This window comes from Pyrgilauda ruficollis, unplaced genomic scaffold (genome assembly GCF_017590135.1).
Source record: "Pyrgilauda ruficollis isolate IOZ18807 unplaced genomic scaffold, ASM1759013v1 scaffold6, whole genome shotgun sequence".
NCBI classification, from domain to species: domain Eukaryota; kingdom Metazoa; phylum Chordata; class Aves; order Passeriformes; family Passeridae; genus Pyrgilauda; species Pyrgilauda ruficollis.
In genome coordinates this window covers 17575710-17600005 of record NW_024527710.1, presented here as the reverse complement: position 1 = coordinate 17600005, position 24296 = coordinate 17575710, and the positions used below count along the sequence as shown (strand labels likewise).

The window sequence follows — 24296 nt, the reverse complement described above, 5'->3', positions numbered from 1 at the left end:
TGCACATTAATGCCTGCAAATCTGATTATTCCAAGACTCTTACTGTCCACATTCAACCAAACAATCTCATCCAAACTGGGATAAAGTATTTGTGCTCCTTTCCCAGAAAAGTTTCCAAGATAGTAAAAAAATCCTGTGAATTACTGAAGAATTTAGTGTCTCTTATTTCTAGAGCCTTTTGTTTAAGGAAAAGCCAGGAGTCCACGTGCTGCCCCCAAAGTTGTGTAAGGAGCACCACACCCAACCTCCAGCAGTGCTGGGGACAAAGAGAGGCAGCAAAGGGGACAAGGGGTGCTGAGGGCTGGGGTTTATTGGCTATCCTTAGCAGCAAAACAGTGTTCTTAAATACAGGGATAAAATCAATATTCCTCTTTTAGTGACAGTTTGCCAGGGGAGGGGCTGGGCTGCCTGCCCCAGTGCTCGCTGCAGCACAGGCTGGCTCTATGTGATGACGGTGGGCCCGGAGCGGCCGGTCCTTTCGTGGAGCTGGGAAAGTTTCAGTGCAATGGAAATGAGAGGTGCCAGCATCACCTGCAGGGAGGAAAGAGAGGGCTCAGAACTGCAGAGCTGCACGTGCAGCCTTCCCACACCGCGTCCTCAGCACCCAGGTCAGGCTGGGACACCCAAAGCTCAGCTCTCCTGACCAAAGGTTGCTTTGGGCTCACAGCCCCAGCTCTGGGACCAGGGACAGGGATGCAGTGCTCAGAGAAAATCCCAAGCTCCAGTGGTGCTTCTGCCGCCCTCCCTGTGCTGTATCCCAAACTCCACATCAGCACGGGACAGGTAAATCCTAAGTTCCCCCCCCCACCTTCACAAGGGGGGATTTTCAGTCTTTTTGTTAATTATGGCACAGTAAGTTAGGCACAAAGAGCCAACAGAGTGTTTACTGGGGAATACACAATCAGAGAATATCCTGAGTTGGAAGGATCCCCAAGGATGATGCAGGCAAGCTGCTGGCCCTGCACAGACACCCCAGCAATCCCACCCTCTCCTGGGAGCGTTGTCCAAACACTCCTGGAGCTCTGGCAGCCTTGGGGCTGTGCCCATTCCCTGGGGAGCCTCTTCAATGTCCAACCATCTTCTAGGTGAAAAACCCTTTCCTGATATCCAGGCTAAACCTAAATACAAGAGGAGGATTGTTTTCCTCCAGTGTCTACAAGAGCTCAGCAGCATTTGTAAATGATGTTGCAGAACATTTACTGAACTCAGTGCAGAACAGGGCAGTCTCACCTTAGGTACAGCTGATCCTGTGATCCACTTTTTTTTTTTAAAGCAGACACAGGGGTAACACAGACAGGAAGACTGTGCTGTGGCAGAGACAGCTGTGAGAAATTCCCAGAATACTTACTCCACATTGAGCTTTTTTTAAATAAACCTATTTATACTGGCACGAAAGATACAAACCTCTGGCTCCCAAAACTCCTGTCACCTCCACACATCTCCAAGCAAAGCAGGGCTGAGAAAGGCCTGAGCTCAGGCAGCCAGCAGTGGCAGGAGTGAGGTGCAGCACCCACCTGTGGGTCTTGGTTGATTTTCTGAGCATCCTTCTCGTAGCTGTCGATGTAGAGGCGCACGGTGGCCCCGGCGCTGCCGGTGCCGCTCAGCCGGAAGATGATGCGGGAGCCGTCGGAGAAGATGAGCCGCAGGCCCTGCTCGGGACACGGCAGGGAGGGAAGCTCTCAGCTCTGGGCTCATGGGTAGCCAAGGGGTTTTCCATGATCCCCATGGTGCCTCAGGTTTAGCTTTTATATTTTTCAGCTTCTGTGCTGCTTTAGTGTGCAATTCTGAGATTCGCATTAGGGGATGGTGAGCTCTGTGCACAGAGCAGGGAGACAAAACAATTCCTGCTCCAGCTGGGCACCAAGCACAAATGATCCAAATCTCAGGCCCAAGAGCATAAACAACAAAATCAAGAGAGAAAAACAACAATGGGACTTCATGGGCTAAAGCTGTAATTGGACAATTAACTCCAATCTGCAAATGGAGCAGAGCTGATCCCAGGGAGAGACCCCGTGAGCGCTCGTGCATTTTGGGACCATTTGGGTTCATCTTGGGTGCAGCCCTGGCTGGGCTCTTGTGCTGCCCAAGGTGTATCCATTTATCCTTTTAATAAATACCTGTTTTATTCTTTAATTCTGTCTAGTCTCTGTTCTAGGTCAGCATTCACAAGCATCACCCAGCGTGGCTGTGCCTGACCTGCACCATCCCTCCTCTTCAGGAGCCACAGAAGGCTCCTGTGTTCCCCTCTCCCCACTCCCAGAGGGATTGATGCCCATCCTAACCACACTGCAGAACCTGAAACAAGAACCAAGGACTGCCTGCCAGACACAGCATTCCCAGCCCAGTGCTCTAGATGGAAACAGGACATGGAGAAAACAGTCCCAGTTCAGCCCAGGCCAGACTGTGCCCACCTGGTTCCTGGAGACGCTGCCATCCACGGGGTCGTTGTACTCGAAGTTGTCGGCTTTCTCCACCGTGTAGACTTTGTCCCCGCTCGACAGCTGCTTCCCCACGAAGGAGCGGTCGAACATCACCGTCTCCAAATCCTTCATCATTTTGTTGGCAGCATCTGCATCCACCTCCTCGTAGTCGTACCTGCAGCCAGCACCACACAAAGGGATTAGGGAGGGAGGGTGCAATGAGTTGTGATGGTTTGGGATGCTCTTCTCGAGCTCTGTGGGTGTTTCTCTGCTCCCATCCTGGAGAGGAAAAGGCACATCAAAGCACCAGAACACATTGCTCAGAGAAACTGTCCCTGGATCCCTGGCAGTGTCCAAGGCCAGGTTGGACTGGGCTTGGAGCAGCCTGGGACAATGGAAGGCGTTCCTGGCCATGGCAGGGGGCGGGACTGGATGGTCTTTAAGGTCCCTCCCAATCCAGCCCAGTGTGGGAGTCTGTGAAAAGAGAGCAGGATTCGTGTGCAGCACTACAGCCACATCCCCACAGATCCTCAGGATCCAGCACAGCATATCACAGGCATTTGGTGCCAGGAGCTGAAAGCACAAAGTGCTGTCTCACAGCGAGTATCACAGACCGAGGGCCAGGGCCAAGATCCAACTGACTGCCAAGAATTTCCTGCAGTTGTGCCCACAGCACCCCACCAGCTTCCTCGTGGTTACTGCGAACACCCTCAGTGCGTCCCCCAGCAAACTGCAGCTGTGACTGCAGCAAGAAAACATCCAATGCCAGCTTTGATGTCCCTGCCCGGGTAGGAGAGGCAGCAGAGAGAGGCTGGAGCCCGCTCCAGGATCCCAGAGTCCGTGTTCCCGCTGCCAGCGGGATTTGTGCCGCTCTGTTTGCCGCCTGAGCCGCCTACCCCTGTGCTCAGCCTGCTCTGCACACATACCTCGAGTGCTAAAAGGCTGCCTTTTCATCCTAGACTTTGGTATTTTCCCCCAGGTTTCCATGCCTCAGATGTGTGCTGGCTTTTTGGGGAGGGAAAGAAAGAAAAAAAACAAAGGAAAGGCAAGTTCTTTCACTTGGCAATTTGAGATGGAATTTTCATGTAGATCTTCCAAGCTGAAAGATTTCTGCCTAATGCTTTCACAGTGTTCCCACCTCTGCTTGTGTGCAGGCTGGTTCTCATTCCTTCTCTTGCTATCTTCCATGTCCACTGCAGCTTAAATTTGAGTATTTGGGGACAGGACAGGAACTCAACCAGGTAAATAACAGCCATGGGGCTGGGCATCTGTTCTATGAGATGCTCTGTCACTGAAGATATCTCAAAATAATTTGTGATGTGGGGCCTCAAGAATATTGATGCCATGGCAAAAATTACTCTTGAAGGAAAAAATCTCAATTAAAAGAAAAAAAAAGGTGCTTTGCACTTATAAAATGTCCAAACTTTGGTACCAGATTTACATCTGGAGTAACAACCCAAAGCTGGATGCCATGAAGGGTTAAGGTGAATCCCCATTTCATGGCACCCAGGAATGCTGCCAAGTGTTTGGGGAGTGGAATGACACAGGAACAGCCTGAAGGTGACACAGCAGTGCCATCAGGGCTCTGCTCTGCCACAGGACAGGGAATGGGAGGTGTCAGGAGCACTTCCCCACCTGGTGAAGAAGTTCCTGCCATACTTCTGCCAGTGGTCCTTCATGATGTCCTCCACGCTCTGCTTGCGCGCGGCCAGGATGGAGAGCCAGGCCAGCACTGCCCACAGCCCGTCCTTCTCTCGGATGTGGTCAGAGCCTGTGGGGACACAGCACAGACACAATTCCCACTCCTCACACCACAGCCCCTGCCTCGTCTCCTCTCCCCAGCCCCCTGCACAGCTCACAAATGGGAAGCATTTCCAGAGCTCCATCCCTGCTGGGTCATTAAAATGGGTCAGGATCTCCTCTGCTCCAGCTCCAGCCCAAATAAAACACTCAGAATCTTTTAACACACACACACACACTCTCATTGTTCACACATCCTTAACTCTGTTCCCAAGGAAGTAATGGGGAAGGCATCAAATAAAAAACAAAAGGCAAATGCAAAGGAACAGCTTGGGAAGGAGAGCATCAACAAGGAGAACATCAACTCCTCAGCAGCTGTTGTGTCCTGTGTGCCAAGGAGTACCCTGGGATCATCTCCTGGCCCAGCACCAAGGGGAATTTCAGCCCTCCTGAAGAACCAAACCCTAACAACCCCAAAATCACCCCAGAACAATGAGAGGAGCAGCAGGGCAGGGAGCACCAGCCGTGGGGCTGGCAGCAGCAGGGCAAGGAGAGGCTCCATCCACCTGCTGAGACCAGGAGAGCCTCCAGCCTGCTCTCACTGGGGGCTGGAAAAGCTCCTCTCTTGGCTAAAGGAGGATTCACAGAGTGGATCAGGTTGGAAGGGATCTGTGGGGTATCTGGTCCAACCTCCCTGCTCAGGCAGGGCCATCCCTGAGCCCAGGATTGCATCCAGATTTTTGACATCTCAAATGAGGGAGACTTCACAGCTCTCTGGGCAATCTGTCCCACACAGTAAGGAAGTTCTTCCTCGTGTTCAGGTGGAATTTCCTGGGCCTCAGTTTGTGCCCATTGCCTCTTGTTGTGGATTCCCCCAAAGCTGGCACTGCAAGGAGAGCAGGAAGCAGCCAGAGGCAGCCTTGCCCTGGAAGCAGAGTGGGATCACACAGCACTGATCCTTTGGGAAACCTGAGAGATGCTGGACCTTACAGAACCCCCAAATTAAATGGGATCAGATGGCCCAGAACACACCCAGCCCACACTCAGTGCCTCTGGTGAGCCAGTTCCACCCTGTGCCCCACAGATGCAAAGTTTCCCCCTTCCCACTCTGGAAAACCTCCAAACAGGTATTAAAGAAATGCCAGGAGCACTCCAGAGCTGCCATGCCACCCTCTGAAGGAATGCCAGAGTGGGAATCCTCTGGGAAAGGGCTGGGGGCACAGCAGGGGTTACGTGGTGCTTTGCACAAATCCCACTGTTGTGGATGCGGCCATAAACTATCCTCATGGTCCCTCAGGGTGGAGAGAGCTGGGCAGAGGTGATGGAGAGGAATGCTAAATAAACACCAGTCCCATGTGATGTATCAACTTATTGCTGGAATAAAATACCCAGGGAAGCAAGCAGGAATTCTGTCATGTCGCATTACTCTAATTGCTGCTGCGCTCCGGTCCCACTGCCTCACAGTTTGTTTCAATTTTTACTCTTTGGGCTGCTCTTTCACCTCTCTCCCTTTCAACACTCCCATTCTGTCCAGCTCCAAACAACTCTTCATTAACTTCCTGTCAGACCCACCTTCCTCACCCCTTTTCATTCCTTTTTCCTTCCTAAGTGCATTTGCCACATGGGCAAATCCCTTTGCATTTTAGGGGACTCCAACTCTCCTGGGCCCTTTCCCAATCTGTTCCCCCAAACTGTTTCAGCTCCCACCACTTGGATGTGCTGCTGCCTGGCCAAAATCCCAAACATCTCTCTCAGACTGGAATCACCTTTTGGGATTTGGGAGGCAGTCCCTCAGGGATGGAGAGAAACTGAGCTTGTTGCTCATACAAAGGTGGAAACAGTTTTGGGAAGCTGCTCATTTGAGATCCTCTCCCACCAGCAGCCCCAGGAATTTGGTTTTGTTTATCTCCTGAAGCACCAGTGCCCTCTCATTAGCCAAGGTCCAGGATATAAACTCAGCACAAGCTGAAATCACTCAGGGCAAAACTCCAGAATCTTTCCTTACTCATTATTTACTTCAAGATTTTCTTACAGAGATACCAGGTTCTCTGAAATTCACCTTTTCTTCCAACCCACAGCCAAATCCCAGTCCCACATATCAGAGTAATATCTGACTGCAAAAGTATTGCTCCTGGAGGCTGCTCAGCCCCACAGCACCCTGCTGCCCCCCAGAGCTGTGATCCCATTTCCTCAGCCCCAGGAAAGCTGGGCTAATCCTTTCCTCTCAAGCTGTGCATCCCAGCTCCACATTCATTCAAAGCACTTCACACCAGGTTTTTGGGGGTTTAAGGCACCCACACACAAGGGTTTTTCTGGGGTGATGGTAGGGAAATACACAAGGTTTGAGTGAGAAATTCCCTCAGGACCTTGTGCCCTGCATATCCCACCAGAGATCCTCAGAGAACAGGAAAAACAACATCTCAGGGAGAGCTCAGACCAGATAAAACTCAGGTTTGTGCAGGAATCAGGTGCTGATTCAGGGAAGGTCCCATTTCCACAGACAGGACACAAAACCACAGGGCAGATGCCAGGGAGAGCTCAGGGAATGCAGAAACCTCCTGGGAATGCTGACTGTCCTGAGCACCCTGCTCTGACCTGGAGCAAATCCTGCTCCCATCCACTTCCCTGCACACCCCCAGAAAATTCCTTGTGATGTTCACTTTGTTTCTCAGTAACTCAATAACTCACTTAGACTGTTCAAAGGCAAGTGTTAATTTAAAGTTTGTAAATCATACCTTGTTTTCAGAACGGGAAAATGAGGGCCCTATTAAGCTCAGAGATTTAATAGTGACCTGAAACCTTCCCTAATAAAACTCCGTGCTCCAAACAATATTTCTTTCCAGAAATGAAAACATTGAGAAGGTTTTCCTGACCACCAAGAGTTGAAAAATACATTTAGCATTGCATTTAATCCCCACAGACTCAGTGACCAGGCTACTATAGAGGCCCCCAAACCTTAATCTCCACATGCCTTCCTGGAGAGCTGGAGGAGAAGGAGCTCCTCCCTCACAAAACCTTTAGCACTGTGTTCATCTCCACACTAATTCCTCCAAGCCTTTTTTATATTTTAGTATTTTACAAGTATTAACAATAAATCCCAAGCTCTAAAGAATAAACAACTAAGAGGAGGAACAGCACCATCATGGGTGATACTGGGAACGCTGACTTACCAGTCCCAAAACTTTCCTCTCCACACAGAGACAGTTTGTTTGCATCCATCAGGTTTCCAAAGAACTTCCAGCCCGTTGGAGTCTCGTACAAAGCAATCTTTGTGGCCTGGGCCACCCTGCCAAGGTAAGAAGGCCAAGTCACATCCCTGGATTCTCGGTGCTCCCAGGGGAAATGGGATCAGCAGCTCTCCTGGGTGCCACTGAGGGCAGGGGATGCCACTGCTTTAGAACAATCCCTCTATTTCATCCCAGTGTGATATCTGGGAGATGGCTGGGATGTGCATTTACAGAACAGACACAAACACACAGCTCCTCAAAGCAATTTTATGTTGCAGATCTCAAAGCATTTCACCAAGAAAGCGTCACTATCAAATTTAAGGAAAAGAAAGGTTGGCAGAGTCATTTGTTTGGGCTTAACTGTAGGGAAAAGGAAGAGCCAAGAGCTCAGCCCAGCTCTGCCATGTCCCCAGGCATGGTTTAACCCATCAAACCTTTCTGCTGCACTCCTCACCACACAAACACACAGGACGGGTCAGGGTGAAACCTCAGGAAAGGGGCACGCCATGCCCTGGCAGGGCTCCCTGCCCCGTGCCTGCCCACAGGGGGGTTGTTACCTGTCCAGATGTGCCCTGGCAGGGCTCCCTGCCCCGTGCCTGCCCACAGGGGTGTTACCTGTCCAGCCTGGCAGGGCTCCCTGCCCCGTGCCTGCCCACAGGGGTGTTACCTGTCCAGATGTGCCCTGGCAGGGCTCCCTGCCCTGTGCCTGCCCACAGGGGTGTTACCTGTCCAGCCTGGCAGGGCTCCCTGCCCCGTGCCTGCCCACAGGGGGGTTGTTACCTGTCCAGGGCCCCGCTGGTGGGCATGCTGCGGGCCAGGCCGCGCACCCCGGTCTGCTGGAAGTAGGGGATGCTGAAGATGTTGGCGGCGATGACAGCCACCGAGTCGGAGGGGTTGACGAAGAAGCCGTGCTTGCCCAAAATCATGTTACGGTCCTGGGGGAGACAGCACAGGCACAGCTCAGCTCCCTGTCCAGCCCATAAACCCAGCAGTTCCCAGGGATTTTCTGAAATCAACACAGAGCTTTGGAGAAGTTGCACAGCAGCACCTCCATAGTGTTTTGTCTTCCTGCTGATTTTTCACAGGTTTAAAGCTATTTAAATACAGTTTGGGATTATTTGCACAGTATCCAACTATTTCTGTTGTGGCAAACTGCAGTGAGTGGTTCACTTCACTCATGGTTACAGAGGAGAGAGGGAGAGAAAAGGTGCACCTCAGTCCCCAGAGCGGGTTAGAGGGAAAGAAGGGGAATTCTGAGCAGCTCCTTTACCCCATCTCCATCAAAGGCAGCTCCAAAGTCGTACTCTCCTGTCTTCATGGTCTGCACCAGGTCAGCAGCGTAGGTCAGGTTGGGGTCAGGGTGGTGGCCCCCAAAGTCCTCCAGGGGGGTGCAGTTCACAGCTGAATTTGCTGGGGCTCCCAGCTCCTCACACAGGATCTTCTTCACGTAAGGGCCCACAACTGTCTCAGCAAAACAGAGAGGAAGGAGTTGGCTCAGCCCCCAGGGAGCTCTGCACCAGCCACGGCACCACCCACCTCAGGCTGCTCAGTTTGGGTCATTTTGGGTGCTTTTTGGTTTAGGAGCTTACATCAAAATCCACCCCATCCCTGCAGGTGTCCCAGGCCAGGCTGGACAGGGCTTGGGGCAATCTGGGCTAGAGGAAGGTGTCCCTGCCCATGGCAGGGGTGGAATTGGATGAGCTTTAAGGTCCCTCCCAGCCCAAAGCATTTCAGAATTGCATAAAACATTTCACAGAATCCTAGAATGCTTTAGGTTGGAAGGAACTTTAAAGACCAGCTCATCCCAACCCCCAAAACACAACACTTGACAAAAGAAAATAACACAAGACATAAAAAATTTGCTCCCAAAAAGAAAAATCCAGTGTGCTACAAACCAAACCCCAAACTTGCAATATAAATTCCTGTCTGAAGTAGGTGACAAATCCCCAGGGACCCCTGACCCCACAGTGCCCCAAGCCCAGCCCTTTTTACCCCCGTGCATGGCATCGATGCGGATCTTGAGCTGGTTCTTCCCTGAGAGCAGCTCCTTCAAGGCACTGAAGTCAAAGATATTCCTCAGCATGCTGGCATAGGCTTCCACAGAGTCCACAATTTCCACTGGAAAAGAGGAGGAGACAGGGATCAACCCTCACAGCCTGGAATTGTGATAACCAAGTCCTGTTGCTGTGCTGAGGGCCCTCAGAGTGAAGGGCCAGGGCTCAGCACAAAGCCCTTGAACATCCCAGAGGAGCAGAACAGGGACAGAATAATGGGGCTAAGTTAGGAATAACGGGGCTAAATTAGGGATTTAATTACAGGCTCTCACTGCTAATCAGGTCACAAGTGGACCTAAAAAATCAAACTCTGCTCTTTGGACTACCTTCAAGAGGGCTCAATCCCACTTCACTTAAATTTTAAAATATGTATATAGAATCAGATCTTTAATTTCCACCAAAGTCAATGGGAAGTGTGAACTTCATAGTTCAAAAAGTTGCACCTTTGCAGCCAACATGAAAACAAAAAACAGCATAAAAATCCCACTACAAAGAAATGGAGACTGAGAGAAATGCCAACTTTTATCATCTTTTAACTTTGTTAATTACAAGCACCAGAAGACGGTAAAAAAAAAATACTTGCAGTATTTTTAAAAAGTCTTTTTTTACTTTATTGTCATATTTCACTGCTGACTGAGAAAAGTCACATGTGAAATGTAACAGCCTTCCCACTCACAGAGACAACTTTTATACGTGAAACCATGCAAAAAAGAGAGTTGAAAGATTAAACTCTGCAATTTTTAATTAGGAAAATGCACTGTAGCTGCATTTTTCTGTTTTCAAGTACATGTTTGCCTTGCAGAAAAAACAGCCTTTGATTTTAGGGAAGTTTGATGGATCAAGGTTTTGCTACTGAAGTAGAAACTTCTGTAGGACAGAAAATTATATCAATCAAAATCAACAAATAAATAAATGCCAGGAGCAATGTCCTCACGGGGATTATGCAACAGATGAGAAGGAGAGGTCACAATGGCCACAGAAACACCCCAATTCCTCACCCTTGCCAAGAGGAAGAACATTTGTTTACCTGTAAATGGCTTAAATTTGTTCTCCAGGTCAAACTGCTGCTTCCCAATGGTGCCCAAGTCCACCTGGAGATCTGGGCAGATGGCATATTCCTCAATTTTCTTGCTGATCTGGAAAATTTTATCTGTGATGGCTTCAGGAGCAGGACCTGCAAAATGAAATGGGCAAGGGGGAAGATGTTAAAGAATCCAACTGCAAGAGAAGTGAACTTGAGGAATACAGCAAAGATCCGGGCTGGGAATGGAAGAGGAACACCAGGGAATGAGGGGAGCAGAGCATCACTTGCTCCATTAGGGAAACCACTGCTCAGGGCACTGATTCCTGGGATGTGAACAGAAAAGTGGATTCTTGGGTGGTGTGGGAAATGGATTTGTAGGGAATTCTCAAAGCCTGGCAGAAGGCTCACACAGTGTCCATCTGTGTGCAAACCTTGAGACAAGAAATGCTGAGTTAGAAACGCCACGGAATAGGACAGACATTGCAGAGAGAGAAATTAAACTAGAAACAAGCTTCAAAGGCTGGCCTTGCAAATGAGACTAGATACTTTAGAGAAATAGAACTATGAAAGATGCATTGTAGTGGAACCCACGAGGGGTAATTTTAGATGATTGGCTTTAAGGCATTTACAGCATGGTGGGACTAAAGCTGATAGGCCAAGAACCACTTATAATGCATTGTAATTAAGAAATAGCTGGCTTCTGATTGTGATAACGTGAATTCTAACATCTGTGTTGCCTCACCCTTCACATGAAACTGAAAAGTTTTTAAAATGTCTCTCAGTTACCCCATCTCTGGCTCAGAAAAGGGCTTAATCCCACAGGGTGGGCGCAAGAAGCAAACAATAATGCCAAGAGGAAGGAGAAGGCGGCAGGAGGAGCCTGACCTCCGTTGGCAATGTTGAATTTGATGCCGAAGTCGCCGCTGGGCCCGCCGGGGTTGTGGCTGGCCGTGAGGATGATGCCCCCGATGGCTTTGATCTTGCGGATGATGCAGGACACGGCGGGCGTGGACAGGATCCCGTTCTGCCCGATCACCAGGCGCCCGATCTGCGGGGAGAGGAGCACAGCACAGCTGTCTGAGGGCAGAGCCCAAACCCAGCCCCTGGCGGTGTGGCAGCAGCTCTCTGGCCACAGAGAGAAACACACGGCTTTCCCAGGTGTATTCTGGGACAGGCTGTGAGGGGGTCAGAGAAAAGAATGAGAAGCAATTCTTATCTCAGCCTGCTGCGCCTGGTACTGGGAACATGTGGAATGTGTGATGCACGTTTGTCTGCCAAAGGTTGTTTCTTAATTAGCCAGTGGTGATGGTGTTTTAATTAAATCAAGTCCATGTGTAGCGAAATAGGGTAGAAAAAAGCAATATGTTTCATAAGAAAATGAATCAGCCTTCTGTAAATGCATGGAGTTTATGTAACTTATTGCCCAGTCCTGGCTCGTTGCACTGACAGTATTGGAGGTTTGCACAGATGGGATGGGACTGCTGGGACACCTTCCTTGAGCTTTATTGTGGCATCAGCCTCATTACATCGTTGAGACAATGGGATGGCAACAGCTCATGTCCTGCCAGCAGCAGCCAAAGACTTCTTTGGCACAGAGCATTTTAAAAACTTTCTAGCCAACGGCATATTGCTAAAGCTTACAGATAATTGTTCTAGCCAATCACTAAAAGCACATGTACTCCTGCTTCACACAATGCTTGTTTTTATGCTTTCTATTAACAATACACAATACTCCAATATTAAGCCTAGAACCTTCTACTATCTTGCTAGGCATATTTTTCTGCAGTCTTAAGGTCTATCTTAACCCAAGCCTAAAACTCAAACTATTGTTTCGTGTCCTTGCTTGCTGTACTATTGTAACTTATCTACTTTCAGCTAGCTCTAAGTTCTCTGCTCTTTCTGTTTCTGAGGCCTGCTTTCACAGCTTTCTGAAGGTCTTCTTACTTTTCCTATTTCCCACACAGCCCAAACCCCAGACTCTGCCAACAGGTAAAGCACAGCCCTGTTCCTGCCAAAGCTCCCCACGGTGCATCCGACCCCACTCTGTTGGAGCATTTTCCTCCATGAATGCTGCACGTGGATGTACTGAAGGGCTGGCATTAAACACCACAAAACCCAGCGTTCCCTCTGGCTGTGGCCTCAAATTTGCCTTTAAAACACACGGTGGGGCAGAGAGAAGCCAAAAGAACACAAAACTTGAACATCCTGGGAGCAGCTGCAGATTCTTCCTCGCAGCGGGAAGCACACCTCCTTCCCATAAATCCAGGGATATCTCTGAGATTGGATCCAGAGCAATGTGCTGAGCAATACAGCAGCTTCAGAATCCAGGCAATAAACCAGGAGGTGGAGAATTCCCTGGAAGAACACACTCCTTCCCACAGCCCCCAGATGAGGTGACAGGATTTAAAAGCACACCAGACCCCTCTGCACCAACCGAGGGGGTCAGACCCAGAACAGGCTGGGGAAAGAGGAGGGATTTCATTCAATCACAACCTGGAGCAGGAATCAAGAGGAGCATTCCCAGGCTGTGGTGGGTGCTGAGCCAAGGGCACGGGATGGCTGTGATTCCTGTCCCCTGGCACTGCCAGGTGCTAAGCCCCAGCCTCGCTGCCCATCAGTTATTGCATGGTCCAGCTGTCACAGCCCAGCTGCTGGCAGAGCTGCACCTCTAGCAAATAACAGCAGAAATGTGAAAAAACACTTTACAAACCCAGAGTGAGGGCCCTGCCTCCAGCTCACACTGGAGCCCTGACTGTGCCCACACACTGATCACATTTATTGCACCTCCTGTTTCATTTGAAGCAGGGTTTGCTTTTCCCCCATTCTCACACACCCCTTGTCCTGTGCTTTATTCCAGCCTCCAAACTTTTCTCCTTCAGTTTCCCTGAGAACTCACGGGACCTCCAGGAAGCTCCTCTCCAAAACTTCCCCTCCTGCTCCCCAGTTTCCCTCTGAGGGTCACGTTCTGCAGCACCCCTGTGCATCAGTGCCCCAGGAATGCTGCAGAGGAAGGGAAAATAAGGGATTTTCCCTGCCAAAGCAGGCAGCAGCTGCAGGAGAGTGGGATGAACACATCAAATCCCTTGTCCTTGCCCTCCCTGCACACCTGAATTACAGCTTTTCCCCACAGCAAGGAAGGAAAGGAAGGAACACTTGTGTCCATGTGAGCTGCTCTGTGATTTGGGTCCTCCTTGGCTTCCAGAGGTTTTCAGCTGCCATTCCCCACCCATCCAATGCTAAATCCTTTGTGGTGACCACTGGGGAAGTTTGCTCAGTGTAACAATGTGCTGAACAATTTACACATGATCCTTTTTGAGTCTGTGGAATTTCTTATGAGGAAAACCTCAGGCCGCAATGATGGACAAACACCTTTCATGGATTTCTCAAAACAGACCCACTTTGTGCAGCAAGTTTGGGTTACAGCACTTCAAAACCATCCAGGCAATAATTCCACCCTGGTTTTACTGAAAGCCCCATGAGGATGCAGACAGGGACCTCCTGCAGCCCCTCCTGCCCTCAGGAACACTGGGAACAGGTTTTCCAGGCCATGGAAGTTGGTGGCTGCAGCTCCAGTGTGTCCCCAGCCCACCCTTGCAGCCCTTTCTGTGCAGGAGATGCAGCCCAAGCTACCAATCCCACACCCTGAGCACAACACTGACAGGCACCAGCCAGACTGAGGAGAAAAATCCATGGAAAATACCCAAACCACCCCCTACATCCCATTTAGGCAGACTGGGCCCAGTGCTGGAGAGCCAAGTCTGAGCTGGTGAGGATGAGCCTGATCTCCCCTCACCAGCAGACCTGTCCTGGTGCCAGGCACTCCAAGCCTGGCTCTGTGCACATTTTCCAGCTCTTCTGCTCAGCCCATTCACTGATTTAAAAGGAAGACATTAATCTGCAATGCCTGAAGATTTTTTTCCCCACAAGATGGAAAACAGGTCGATATTAAAAATAAGTAAATAAAATTCTCTCATCCTATTTTCCCATTCTCTATTGATTACACTGCCCTAGTCAGGCTTTTTGGCAAACAAACTCCTAAAATCCAGGTCCCTTTGCACAAAGTTTGCTCTGCACTGAGAGATCAAGGACAGACAGCAGAGCCTTTTCTTCTAAAAAAGCAGAAGGAAACAAAGACAAAAGCCCATTGCATGAACCACGATCTACCACAAACACACAAGCCTCTTGCTCTGCTTCCAAAACACAGAATTCCAGCACAACTGAGCTCCCTATAAAGGCTGTCACTCACTTGCTGACACTCATATCAATTTTCAAAGGCTTCCTAAGCATTTATCCCACAGCCACAACTCACACCTGGCAAGAAAGGCAAAACATGGTTGTTTCTTCTCCTTTGCCACTCTGGTGGCTCTCCCTGGTAGTTCATTTCTGAACAGTATCAGGGCTTTATATTCTTGTAGAAAGACTGAAAAATCCACAGGTGCCAACAGCTTGGGACATGTCAAAGCACAAAACAGGAACACACAAACCCCAGGCAGAATTTATTTTCCTTTCCCCACATGTTATTTTCTGCCCAACTGCAACACTTAGAGTGAAAAACCAGTAATTTCTGTACCCCCTAACTGATCTTCCATTAAAAACATCACTATTAGCAGTTGAATAAAACCTTTGGGGAAATTAAATCTCCCAGTGCCTAATTTCTGCTGGATTTCTGCATTTCTCAGCCACACCCCACAGGAATTCAGCCGTTTAACATTTACCAACCCCGTTGGCAGCAGCCATTTGGACAATCAGTTCCACTGCAGACTTATTGAGGTATCTCCCATCACCTCCAACAACCAGAGAGGCTCCTTGGCGATCCCTTAGGTCTATGGAAAAAAATATACTCTGGATAAAATTCTGCAAATAGTTCAGCTTGGATTCAAAGTAGAAGGTCTTCCTCCTCAGGCCGCTGGTTCCCGGTTTCTGGTCACTGTAGGGAGCTGTTGGCACCGTCACCAGAGGCAGGGGAGCTTCTTCCATGGCCTTTTGTCACACAGATGCATTTAAAAAGTCAAATATGGCAAAATTAACCCCCAACCTTGACACAGCTATGGCCCACCTATGAGACAGGAGTTCGGGGGAGCTGCTGAGCACCCAAAAATAGCTCCCTGCACCTTCTGTAACCGAAGCCGTGTCCTCGCACTTGCGGTGGGGGATCAATGTCAGGGAGAAGGCACAATTCCACGCTGCTGCCCCTCACTGTAAAGGATTCCTGTCTTCCCTGTCACCTCCTGGTTGCCACAGGCACCGCTCCCAGCCATCCCATGGAGCCCAGCAGTGTCAATCCGTGTGGATCTCCCTGGGGCAGGGAGGTGGGAGCAGCCCAGCCCCGCTCAGATGCGTTTTCCCAGATCCACGGGGCAGGGCCAGGCCCGGCCGCACGCTGGGGCTCTGGAGGCAAACTTCCAGCAGGATCCTGCTGGAGCTATTTTGCAAAGTCTGGTGAGTTAAAGGTCACTCTTAAAATGGAAGGGAACAGATCTGTTACCTCCCGTTCGCTCATGCGACTCCTGCCCTGACAACCTGACTTCCCACGGCTCCCTGAAACACAGGGAGAATTTCCAGCAGGAACAGCTGGCCAGCCTTTGGCTGGAAAGCCTCATGAGCCTCAGCTGAGCACCACCAGCAAGTCTCACCCAGATGAAAATCACAAAAAACTATCAAATGCTCAGGAAAACTGCATCCCTTAACGCTGTTCATTGTGGGACAGCCTAAACACAAACAGAAGAGACTCAGATCCCAAGAAACTTCTGTGAACCTCATCTTCCCAAGCATGGGGAAGGTAAATGAGGGAAGGGAACGTGGTGGACTTCCCCATCCCTGGAAGTGCCCAAGGCCAGCTTGGACCGGGCTTGGAGCAACTATTATTAATAAAATAATACACATTTTATATTATTATATAAACTAATATAAATATAAAATAATAGTTAAATAATAATTAAAACTAACAACATAAAATAATGCATGAAAGGCACAGGGACAGGGACAGCCACACTCTTGGGGTGCTCCCTGGCTCCCAGGGCTTTCCTGTAACATGCTTTGGGGCAAACTCAGTCACCAGTAACTGCTTAACCAGGACTGCCCAGGGGTTGGGGATCACACAGCTGCCAGAGGATTTAGAGGTGCAAAATGTCACCAAGGGTGGGTGCTGAGCACCTTTGCACTGGGGCAGGGGCTGGGGAAAGGTCCTTTGATCAGATGGAGGCTTGGCTGGGGTGAGTGCTCATTACAAATCACTCAGGACATCTGCTCCCTCCCCACAGCTGGACCAAGGACACCCAGGTCTCCTCCTGGAGGCTGATCTAACTTGTTCTTGGAATCTTTTTCTCCAGGTAAGCCCTGCCAGTGCTGAATTAGCCTTGCAGCTGGAAGTGCTTGGACAATCTGCTGGTATCTCCCTCACTGGCACAGCAAACAAAGAGATCATAATCCTCTTCCTCACTAAAAAATCCTCTGGCAATGGGCTCTGAGTGCCCTCTCTGCTACAGCAAACAGCCCCACTGTTTGCCCCAACAGCTTTTCCTGTGGTCCTGTTTCCAGGATCCTGAATCCTGGGATTCCCCACGGCAGGTGGAGGCTGCTGAGGGAATCTCCCTCTCTCAAAAGCAAGCCTGGCACAGACAGGGATATTTCCTAACCCAGGTCTCCTTTTACTGCCCTGCACTTCACACACACGAGAAGAGTTAGAACTATTAATTAACTGTTGAATTTAATGATAGAAAGACAAACAAGACTGTTCTGACAGGGCTTAAATTCATTAAACATTGCAGAGCCACGGCTCCTCCCTTGCCTTGATTCTGTGGTCCCTACCCATCCCCTCTCCCTGAGAGGGCTGTGCCACCTTTTTTGGGAGATGGAGCCTTCTTCACCTAGAGTCTGGGACCAGGGGTAGGGTTAGAGCCAGACTCTCCCAGCTCCTCACTCTGACACAAACCCAGCCTTCCTCCAAGCTACGATGTTATATGTAGGTATTCAGGCAAGAAAAATAATTGTGGGGGGAACCCACCATGGAAAGGTCAAACTGAACAGTAATTCCCTGTTCCCAAAACCTGCTACACCCTTGGGTCAGGCTTCTCCAAGGTCCAGGGTGCCCTCTACTCCTCTTCTCATTTCCTCCCCATTCCTATCCCAGGTTTTTGTTCCCATTCAGAGGGCAGATAAAGCCAGTGTCCCCTCTGTGGGGCTGTGTTTAGCTGCAAGCTTCCTTTTCCAGCTTTGCAGGAATTTTTGACAGCAAGCAGCTGGTGACAGGCTCCTTTTCTGTGCTCAGTCAAGAAGACACTCAGCCTGAAATCCCGGGCAACAAATGGAGTAAAACCACTTTACACTTCATCTGTGACTCCCATTTAAGGCAGAATCCCATTCCCTTAAATCCTTCCCTCAGGAAAGCTCCAGTGCCCGTGCTGTCCCCTGCACATCGGCCATAAGAGGGTGCCAGGAGCCCTGGAAAACCCCCCTGAGCAGCTGCCAAAATCTGGCACTTTCTGCCGAGGATGACTGTGGTTCAGGCAGCCACTGCTGGAAGTGGCATTTGGTAATGCCAGGACAAATGGAGCCCCCCAAAAAAAAAAAAAATATATTGCAAGTGTGTTATTGGTCATACAAGGACAGCAGCTCCCACTGCAAAACGTTTTGTTTCTATTAAGAATTAATTTAAAATCCGAGTTTGGAAGTTGCTGTAGAGATTCCAGAGGGCAAAAAAGGATAATTGGCACCATCTCAACAGCACAAGTGCACTCACATATGAATCACTCCAGAAAGAAGAGACTGTTCTGTTCCTACAACAGCTGAAAAGAAAAGGGGCTGGCAGGGCTGGGAATGAATCCTCTTCTCCAGGTTTTTCCCACTGGCAGGGGTTGAACTTTCCTTTCCAGGGAAGCACTCACCAGCCACCAGGATTGTGAAACTTTCTGTTCAATGGTCACACCTCAAAGTACGCTCAATTCTGCATTTTATCTCTGCTGTCCTGCCCCTGCACCAGGGAAAAGGGGAGGGATTCCAGCAGGATTTCCTTGTGCTCCAGGATTTCTGGCCCCAGCCTGCTGAGATAGAGCTCCTGGCCCTGTGTGCTCTTGGAAATCTGCACCTGAACCCAAAAAACACTTTCCACTATGCCAGGTGGCTCCAAGCCCTGTCCAGCCTGGCCTTGGACACTTCCAGGGATCCAGGGGCAGCCACAGCTTCCATGGAAATCCTGTGCCAGGGCCTCAGCATCCTCACAGGGAGGAATTTCTTCCCTACAGAAAGACCTCAGCCAGTGCTGCTGGAATAGCCTACACCCAGATCCTCTCTGAGGGCTGGTGCCCAGCCCAGGACCTGTGCTCCTGGTGAGGCTTTATCTTGATTTTCACTCAAAACAGACTTATTTTAAAATCAAGAAGTGATGTTTTTCTGGATAACTGCATGATCCTGCCAACTGTGCTTGTCCTCTACCCATCACATCTGCTGTTTATTTTGTTACTCTACAATTTATGAATATGTACTATGAATATGTATTATAAGTGTACATGTTACACTTTTATTACTTCAGAATTCTTGGAACTTATTACTGATATCTAAGCTATCTCTGTTTATTTCTAAAATACGTTTCAGCTCCTCATCTGAAGCATTAATCAATATTTTGGCCAGCTCAGGGTCATGACAGGATGCATTTCTCAATCCTGGTGAGCTCAAATCTGGAATAACACGTGGATAGCAGCTCTCCAGCCCAGCTCCCTATCCCAAACTTTGCTCTGACAAGGGGAAGGCAATTCTGCCCTGCCAGCCCAGCCCCAGCTGAGGTGTCTGCCCATGCACAGTCATTGTCCCAGGAGATTGCAGCTAAGTCCCTGGTAGGATGAATTTCAACTCTGCCTGCTGGATTTGCTGAGATTAACTGCAAAGCACCTTAGCTCTTTGCTCTGAGCTGGAGTTTCATGAGTGCAGAGTTTAAAATTCCAAAGGGGCACTGAAACTGGACAACCTGACCACTTAATCACCTTCCACTGTAAACTGACATAAGCCAATTAACTTTACAGGCAAAAAGATTCCAGGCTGGTGTAAAAAGAGGCTGTGAGAGCTGCTGCAGCTGCTGTCTTCTAAAATCCACATCAGCTGCAGCCAGGAAATACCTACAAGTGGTATTTATTTCCTCACTTTAGATATTGCATCTCAATTTCCCCTTCTGCCTCTGCGAAAAACAGTAACATAAGAAAGTCAGAAATTGAGGCTTTTCCTACTGGCCTGGAGGATTCAGCATCACCACATCTAACCCTGGTTGCTTTTTGGAAGAACTTTCTTTATGAGCACTTTATTTTGATGATTTCAATCCCAGGAGCTTTTACTCAAAGGGAAGATCTCAGTGGGAATTGGTCTGGGAGCTGTGGCAGAAGAGCACAAAGAAAAAGGGAGCTACCAAAGGAGAGCAGTGATAAATAAATGTAACAGGATTGAGCACTTGGTTTCTCTGGGTAACTGAGGGGAGAGAAAGGTTAAAGCAGCCAAGGCAGGAACCCAAACTTCCTGGGGGAGAGAGCAGCATTTCTAATAAAAGCCCTGTTTGTCCTGCAGCTATAAAACAAAAGCAGACACTATTTAACATGCAAGGCACAGCCTGGCACTCCAAACACCTTTCCAGCAATGTGCCTGAGTGTGGCAACATTGAACACTTGGAAAAGTGTTCAATTAGGAAGGAACCAAGGGCACAGTAAATTTGGGGAGCAGCAGGTGACAATGTCACTGTATCAGCCTGGTGCTGGTTCTATCACCACACCTGGATTTACAGTTTCTGTCCTTTTTGACACAAAATTATTGCACAGCCACAATTCTGCTGATCAGTGATGCTCCAACAGGACCTGTGAAGATCTGATTTGTGGAATTAAAGAGCCAGACTCACCATGTGGGAATAATACCAAGGAAAGCTGGCACACAGGCCAAAACAAAGCTGGTAGGCTACACTGGATGCCAACTGGGAATGGCAAACAATTTCAGTTTACTTACAGAAATGCAAACTTTAAAATAAGATAAACACCCCTTAATCTCATAACTACAAACTGAATAGTTGCTACTTAAAAATAAACACTTAGTTCCATATTAACCATACCAGGTGGAGACAAAATTCAAGCTAATTTTGGCATCCTGTCCTTTTATGTTGTAAAACTAAAGATCATTGGTTGTGGTCCTCAGGTCTGTCCTGTGCCTGGGGAGCACCACTCAGCCAGATCTTAACACCAAGTGATTTTAAAGCATTCATCAACCACCTCTTCATCCTCAGGACCAGAAATGCACTTTCCCAGCAGTTTTCTTAGTATTACTCAGCTTTTCTCAACATGAGTTTGCTGAGTTTTTCCCCCAGACCTGGCTGTATCAGGAGATGTTTGACTCCCAGCACCTGCACAAACCCACAGTTGCAGGAAGAAGTTTCCCTGTGCTGGTCCCTGTTCTGCAGGACACTTTCTTACCATGAATGAAGTTGTCCATCCTTCTCTTTGAAGGGCAGGGAACTTCCAGTCACTTCATATTTACTATGAAGAAAGAGGATTTTAAGAGATTTACTTAACTACACTGTGGTAACCACCAGGGAACTGATATGTGCAATTACAGAGAAACCCCACAAACCAAGCATCCCTCAAGCACTCCAAAATACATCAACATTTATTTTAAACCAGTGCTCTGCATTTGCTAAAGAAATCCTGTGGTTTTAATCCCCTCATTTCTTGGGACCAGGCAGTTTTGCTACTCTTGAGTTTGGCAGTTCTTGCCCTTCCTTATTTAGGCCAGAGGTGCTAAAATATAGTAAATATCTGTAATCAAGTTTCCAGTGGCTCTGCCCTCTGTACCTCTGGTTCCTTAGCCAGGCTTTACCTGCTGCTCATTTATCAGCCCACATATTCTTCCACACGTTTCCTTCCTCCACCTCCCATTTTTCCTGCCTTTCTCGAGCATTTTCTGGCTTTAGAGCAAATTCTGTCCCAGCACCTGCAATTCACGTGGATAAAATGCTCCAAGGCAAATTCCTGCCGGCAAGGGCAGCCCTTGGGACCCGCTGCTGCAGCGCTGGCAGCGAGCTCAGCTCTGCTCCTACGTGAGTGACTGCACGGTCCAGGGGAGGATCCGAGACATTCCCGGCCCTCCATGCTTCCCAAAACACCTCATCAGCCCCCAGCACGGCTCTAGCCCAGGCCTCTGCTCTTGGGATGGAGCTGAAGTGTAAATGATGGAGAGGTCGGTGCCTGGAACGCTGCCACAGCCCACCAGGCCCCGGGTGCACATCCAAAAAGCTGCACAAACTCACACTTCATCCCAGGGAACAAGTTCCCCTCTCTGCTTATTCACAGTGATCCACAGGGATCCTGCCTGTGTGTACAGGAATGCTGCTTATTCCAACTCCAACCCCCTCCCAGAACAAATAAATAAAGCAGTGCCTGCTGTTTTTCCATCAGAGAAGGCTGCTCTATCCATCACTTCCAGAGGTGCATGCAGCATCCAGGGATGCTGGGCAATGGAATCAGTTGAACAGCTGCCACACATCACAAAAGACAAATTTCTACCTGGCTTAAAAAGAAACCCAAACCAGTTATTTGCTTCTTTATGCCCTAAGAAGGCAGCAATCACAAATTATAAATTTTTCCTTAAAAGTCAGATATTTAGAGGCATTGGAGCATCTGGGATTTGAAACAGGTAACTCTGAGATTCTACCAGCATCCTCAGCCCCTCCCTTCTTTGTGGTCCATGAGGAAGAATGTTTGCTCCTGGTGTTGGTGTCCCAGGAGAAGAGGATAGTTTTCCTTTGGAAAAGAGTAAATGTAGAGGAAAGCCTCCCTTTGCAAACTTGACTTCAGTACATCTCTCCCCATCAATATGATGGGATTCCCTTGGGCTGGACTAACCCACGGAGGAATCCCCCAGCAGTGAGACACATTCCAGTGCTATGGAAGGGAACGCTGCCCCCTCCCAACACCTCACCGCCTGCACACCGTGCTGGTTTGTGTTTTAGCTGGAAAACACAACCATAGAAGAAGAAACTAGAGCAAAGTCGTGTTTGCTTCCATACCTCCACCCTGGCTAATGTCCACTCGCTGCCGCAGGGGGGCAGAGGCCACCGGGGGGTTTTCCTGCCTGGACCGCGAGCTGTCCCCCGCCAGCCCATCTGTCACTTCCACGCGCGGACACGCCGAGCGCCAGCGATTTCCGCCGGCGCTGCGCGGCCGCGCTGGCGGCGGGCGGAGAGCGCACCCCGGAGCCCCCGGTGCTTACCCCGTTGGCGGCGGCGATGCGGACGATGAGCTGGATGGCGTCTCTCATGTAGAAGCGGCCGTCTCCCCCCACCACGAGCGTGGCGTCCTGGCGCTCCGCGGGCGGCACGGTGGCCAGAATGCTCTGGATGAAGTTCTCGGTGTAGTTGGCATTGCTCTGGAACACCGTCACCCGCTTGCGCAGCCCGCTGGTGCCCGGCTTCTGGTCGCCGTAGGGCTTGGTCTGCACGGTCACGATCCGCACCATGGCCGGCGCCGGGAGAGTTCCGGGAGCCGGGGGGAGACCGCGGCCGGCCCGGCCCCGCCGCCGCCCCGCGACCGCCCCTTAAAGGCACCGCCCGCGCTCCCCGCCCGGCGCGCTCCGGCACGCGGGGGACAGCGACCCTGTGCTGGCCTGGCCTGGCCTGGCACAGCCCCCAGCACCTCCGGGCCCTGGTGCCCTGCTCCATCCGAGCCAGTGTCACGGAATCACGGAATGGTTTTAGGAAGGAGCTTTAAGATTTTTCAAGTCCAGGCGTTTCCCCAGCAGTGCCACCACTTAAGCCATGTCTCAAAGTATGATATCTACATGGGTTTTAAATCCATGCAGGGATGGGGACTCATCACTGCCCTGGGCAGCTGTGCCAGGATCAGACACTTTCCATCAGGAACTTTTCTCTGATATCCAATCTAAACCTTCCCTGGCACAACTTGAAGCCCTTTTTCCTCCTCCTGTCCCTGTTCCCTGGGAGCAGAGTCTGACCCCCCAGCTGTCCCCTCCTATCAGGAGTTGTGAAGAGGGTCCCCCTGAGCCTCCATGTCTCCAGGTGAACCCCCCAGCTGTCCCAGGTGCTCCAGACCCTGCCTGTCCCTGTGGCCAGCAGCAGGATGTCCCCACTGGTCTTACATTCAGACCCTGGCTCAAGTGAGCACCCCACAGAAGCAGGAGCCCCCCAGAGCTCCAGATACAGAGGCAGGAAAGGTCAGCATTAGCAAAGCCTTGAAGAAGCTGAATTTTGTTACAGCTCCAGTTCTCAAAAAAAGGTAACATTCCAGAAGTTGAAATTACCCAATACAGAGATTTTTTTCTCCTAAATGTCTCCTCTCAAAGAAAGTAAGTTGGTACCTGCGTTCAACGCTAAAAAGAGAAGCTGGATTTTTTTTCTGTCTTGGTGTTACCCGGATTTGGAACAAACTGAAAAAGACTCTGCAGATACAACCAAGATCTCTAATCTCATCTCCTCCAGGGCAGGAAAGGCAAAGTCTCCATGGCAGTTTCTACCTATGTCCTCACTTAAAAACTGGATAATGAAACCCTTCCAGGCAGCAATTCCTCCAGGGCAGGAAAGGTAGAAACTGCCATGGAGACTTTGCCTATGTCCTCACTTAAAAACTGGATAATGAAACCCTTCCAGGCAGCAGGAAGACAGGAAATAAATGATGTTTCCTGTGTAGTACTGTGCCATGGTTTTTACCTGCAGCACACCCAACTCTTTCCATGTGCAGTGATTTCTCAGCTTTTTCTTTCAGCTTTAACCATTCCTTTCCTAAAATGCAGAGAGAGTTGCATATGAATTCCTGCCACATCTAAAAAGGCTGATTTTACAAAGGAAATGTAAATA

The 24296-nt window shown here is 49.7% G+C and overlaps 1 protein-coding gene across 2 annotated transcripts; it reads right to left on the bottom strand.

The window, feature by feature from the left end:
- Positions 1-292: 292 nt before the first annotated feature.
- Positions 293-23007, bottom strand: PGM1 (phosphoglucomutase 1). 2 transcript variants are annotated; one of them, XM_041483393.1, is made up of 11 exons: positions 22697-23007; positions 11351-11513; positions 10469-10615; positions 9380-9505; positions 8658-8848; positions 8168-8322; positions 7331-7446; positions 4056-4191; positions 2412-2595; positions 1515-1649; positions 293-531 (listed from the first exon to the last, which is right to left on the bottom strand). In XM_041483393.1, exons 1-11 carry the CDS (start codon positions 22940-22942, stop codon positions 442-444), a joined length of 1689 nt encoding a protein of 562 aa, XP_041339327.1. In that variant the 5' UTR covers positions 22943-23007; the 3' UTR covers positions 293-441. The 2 variants fall into 2 exon arrangements, with proteins under 2 accessions (XP_041339327.1, XP_041339326.1); XM_041483392.1 differs by lacking the exon at positions 22697-23007 and adding an exon at positions 15185-15816.
- Between the last annotated feature and the right edge of the window lie 1289 nt (positions 23008-24296).

Bases quoted from the DNA above. Each gene is read 5' to 3' on its own strand.
- PGM1 (XM_041483392.1), bottom strand. From the start codon at position 15,442: ATGGAAGAAGCTCCCCTGCCTCTGGTGACGGTGCCAACAGCTCCCTAC. The intron at 10,616-11,350 runs GTCAGGCTCCTC...TTCATTTTGCAG, and splicing joins ATTCAACATTGCCAACGGAG to GTCCTGCTCCTGAAGCCATC. The intron at 1,650-2,411 runs GTGGGCACAGTC...TGTCCCGAGCAG, and splicing joins GCAGCGTCTCCAGGAACCAG to GGCCTGCGGCTCATCTTCTC.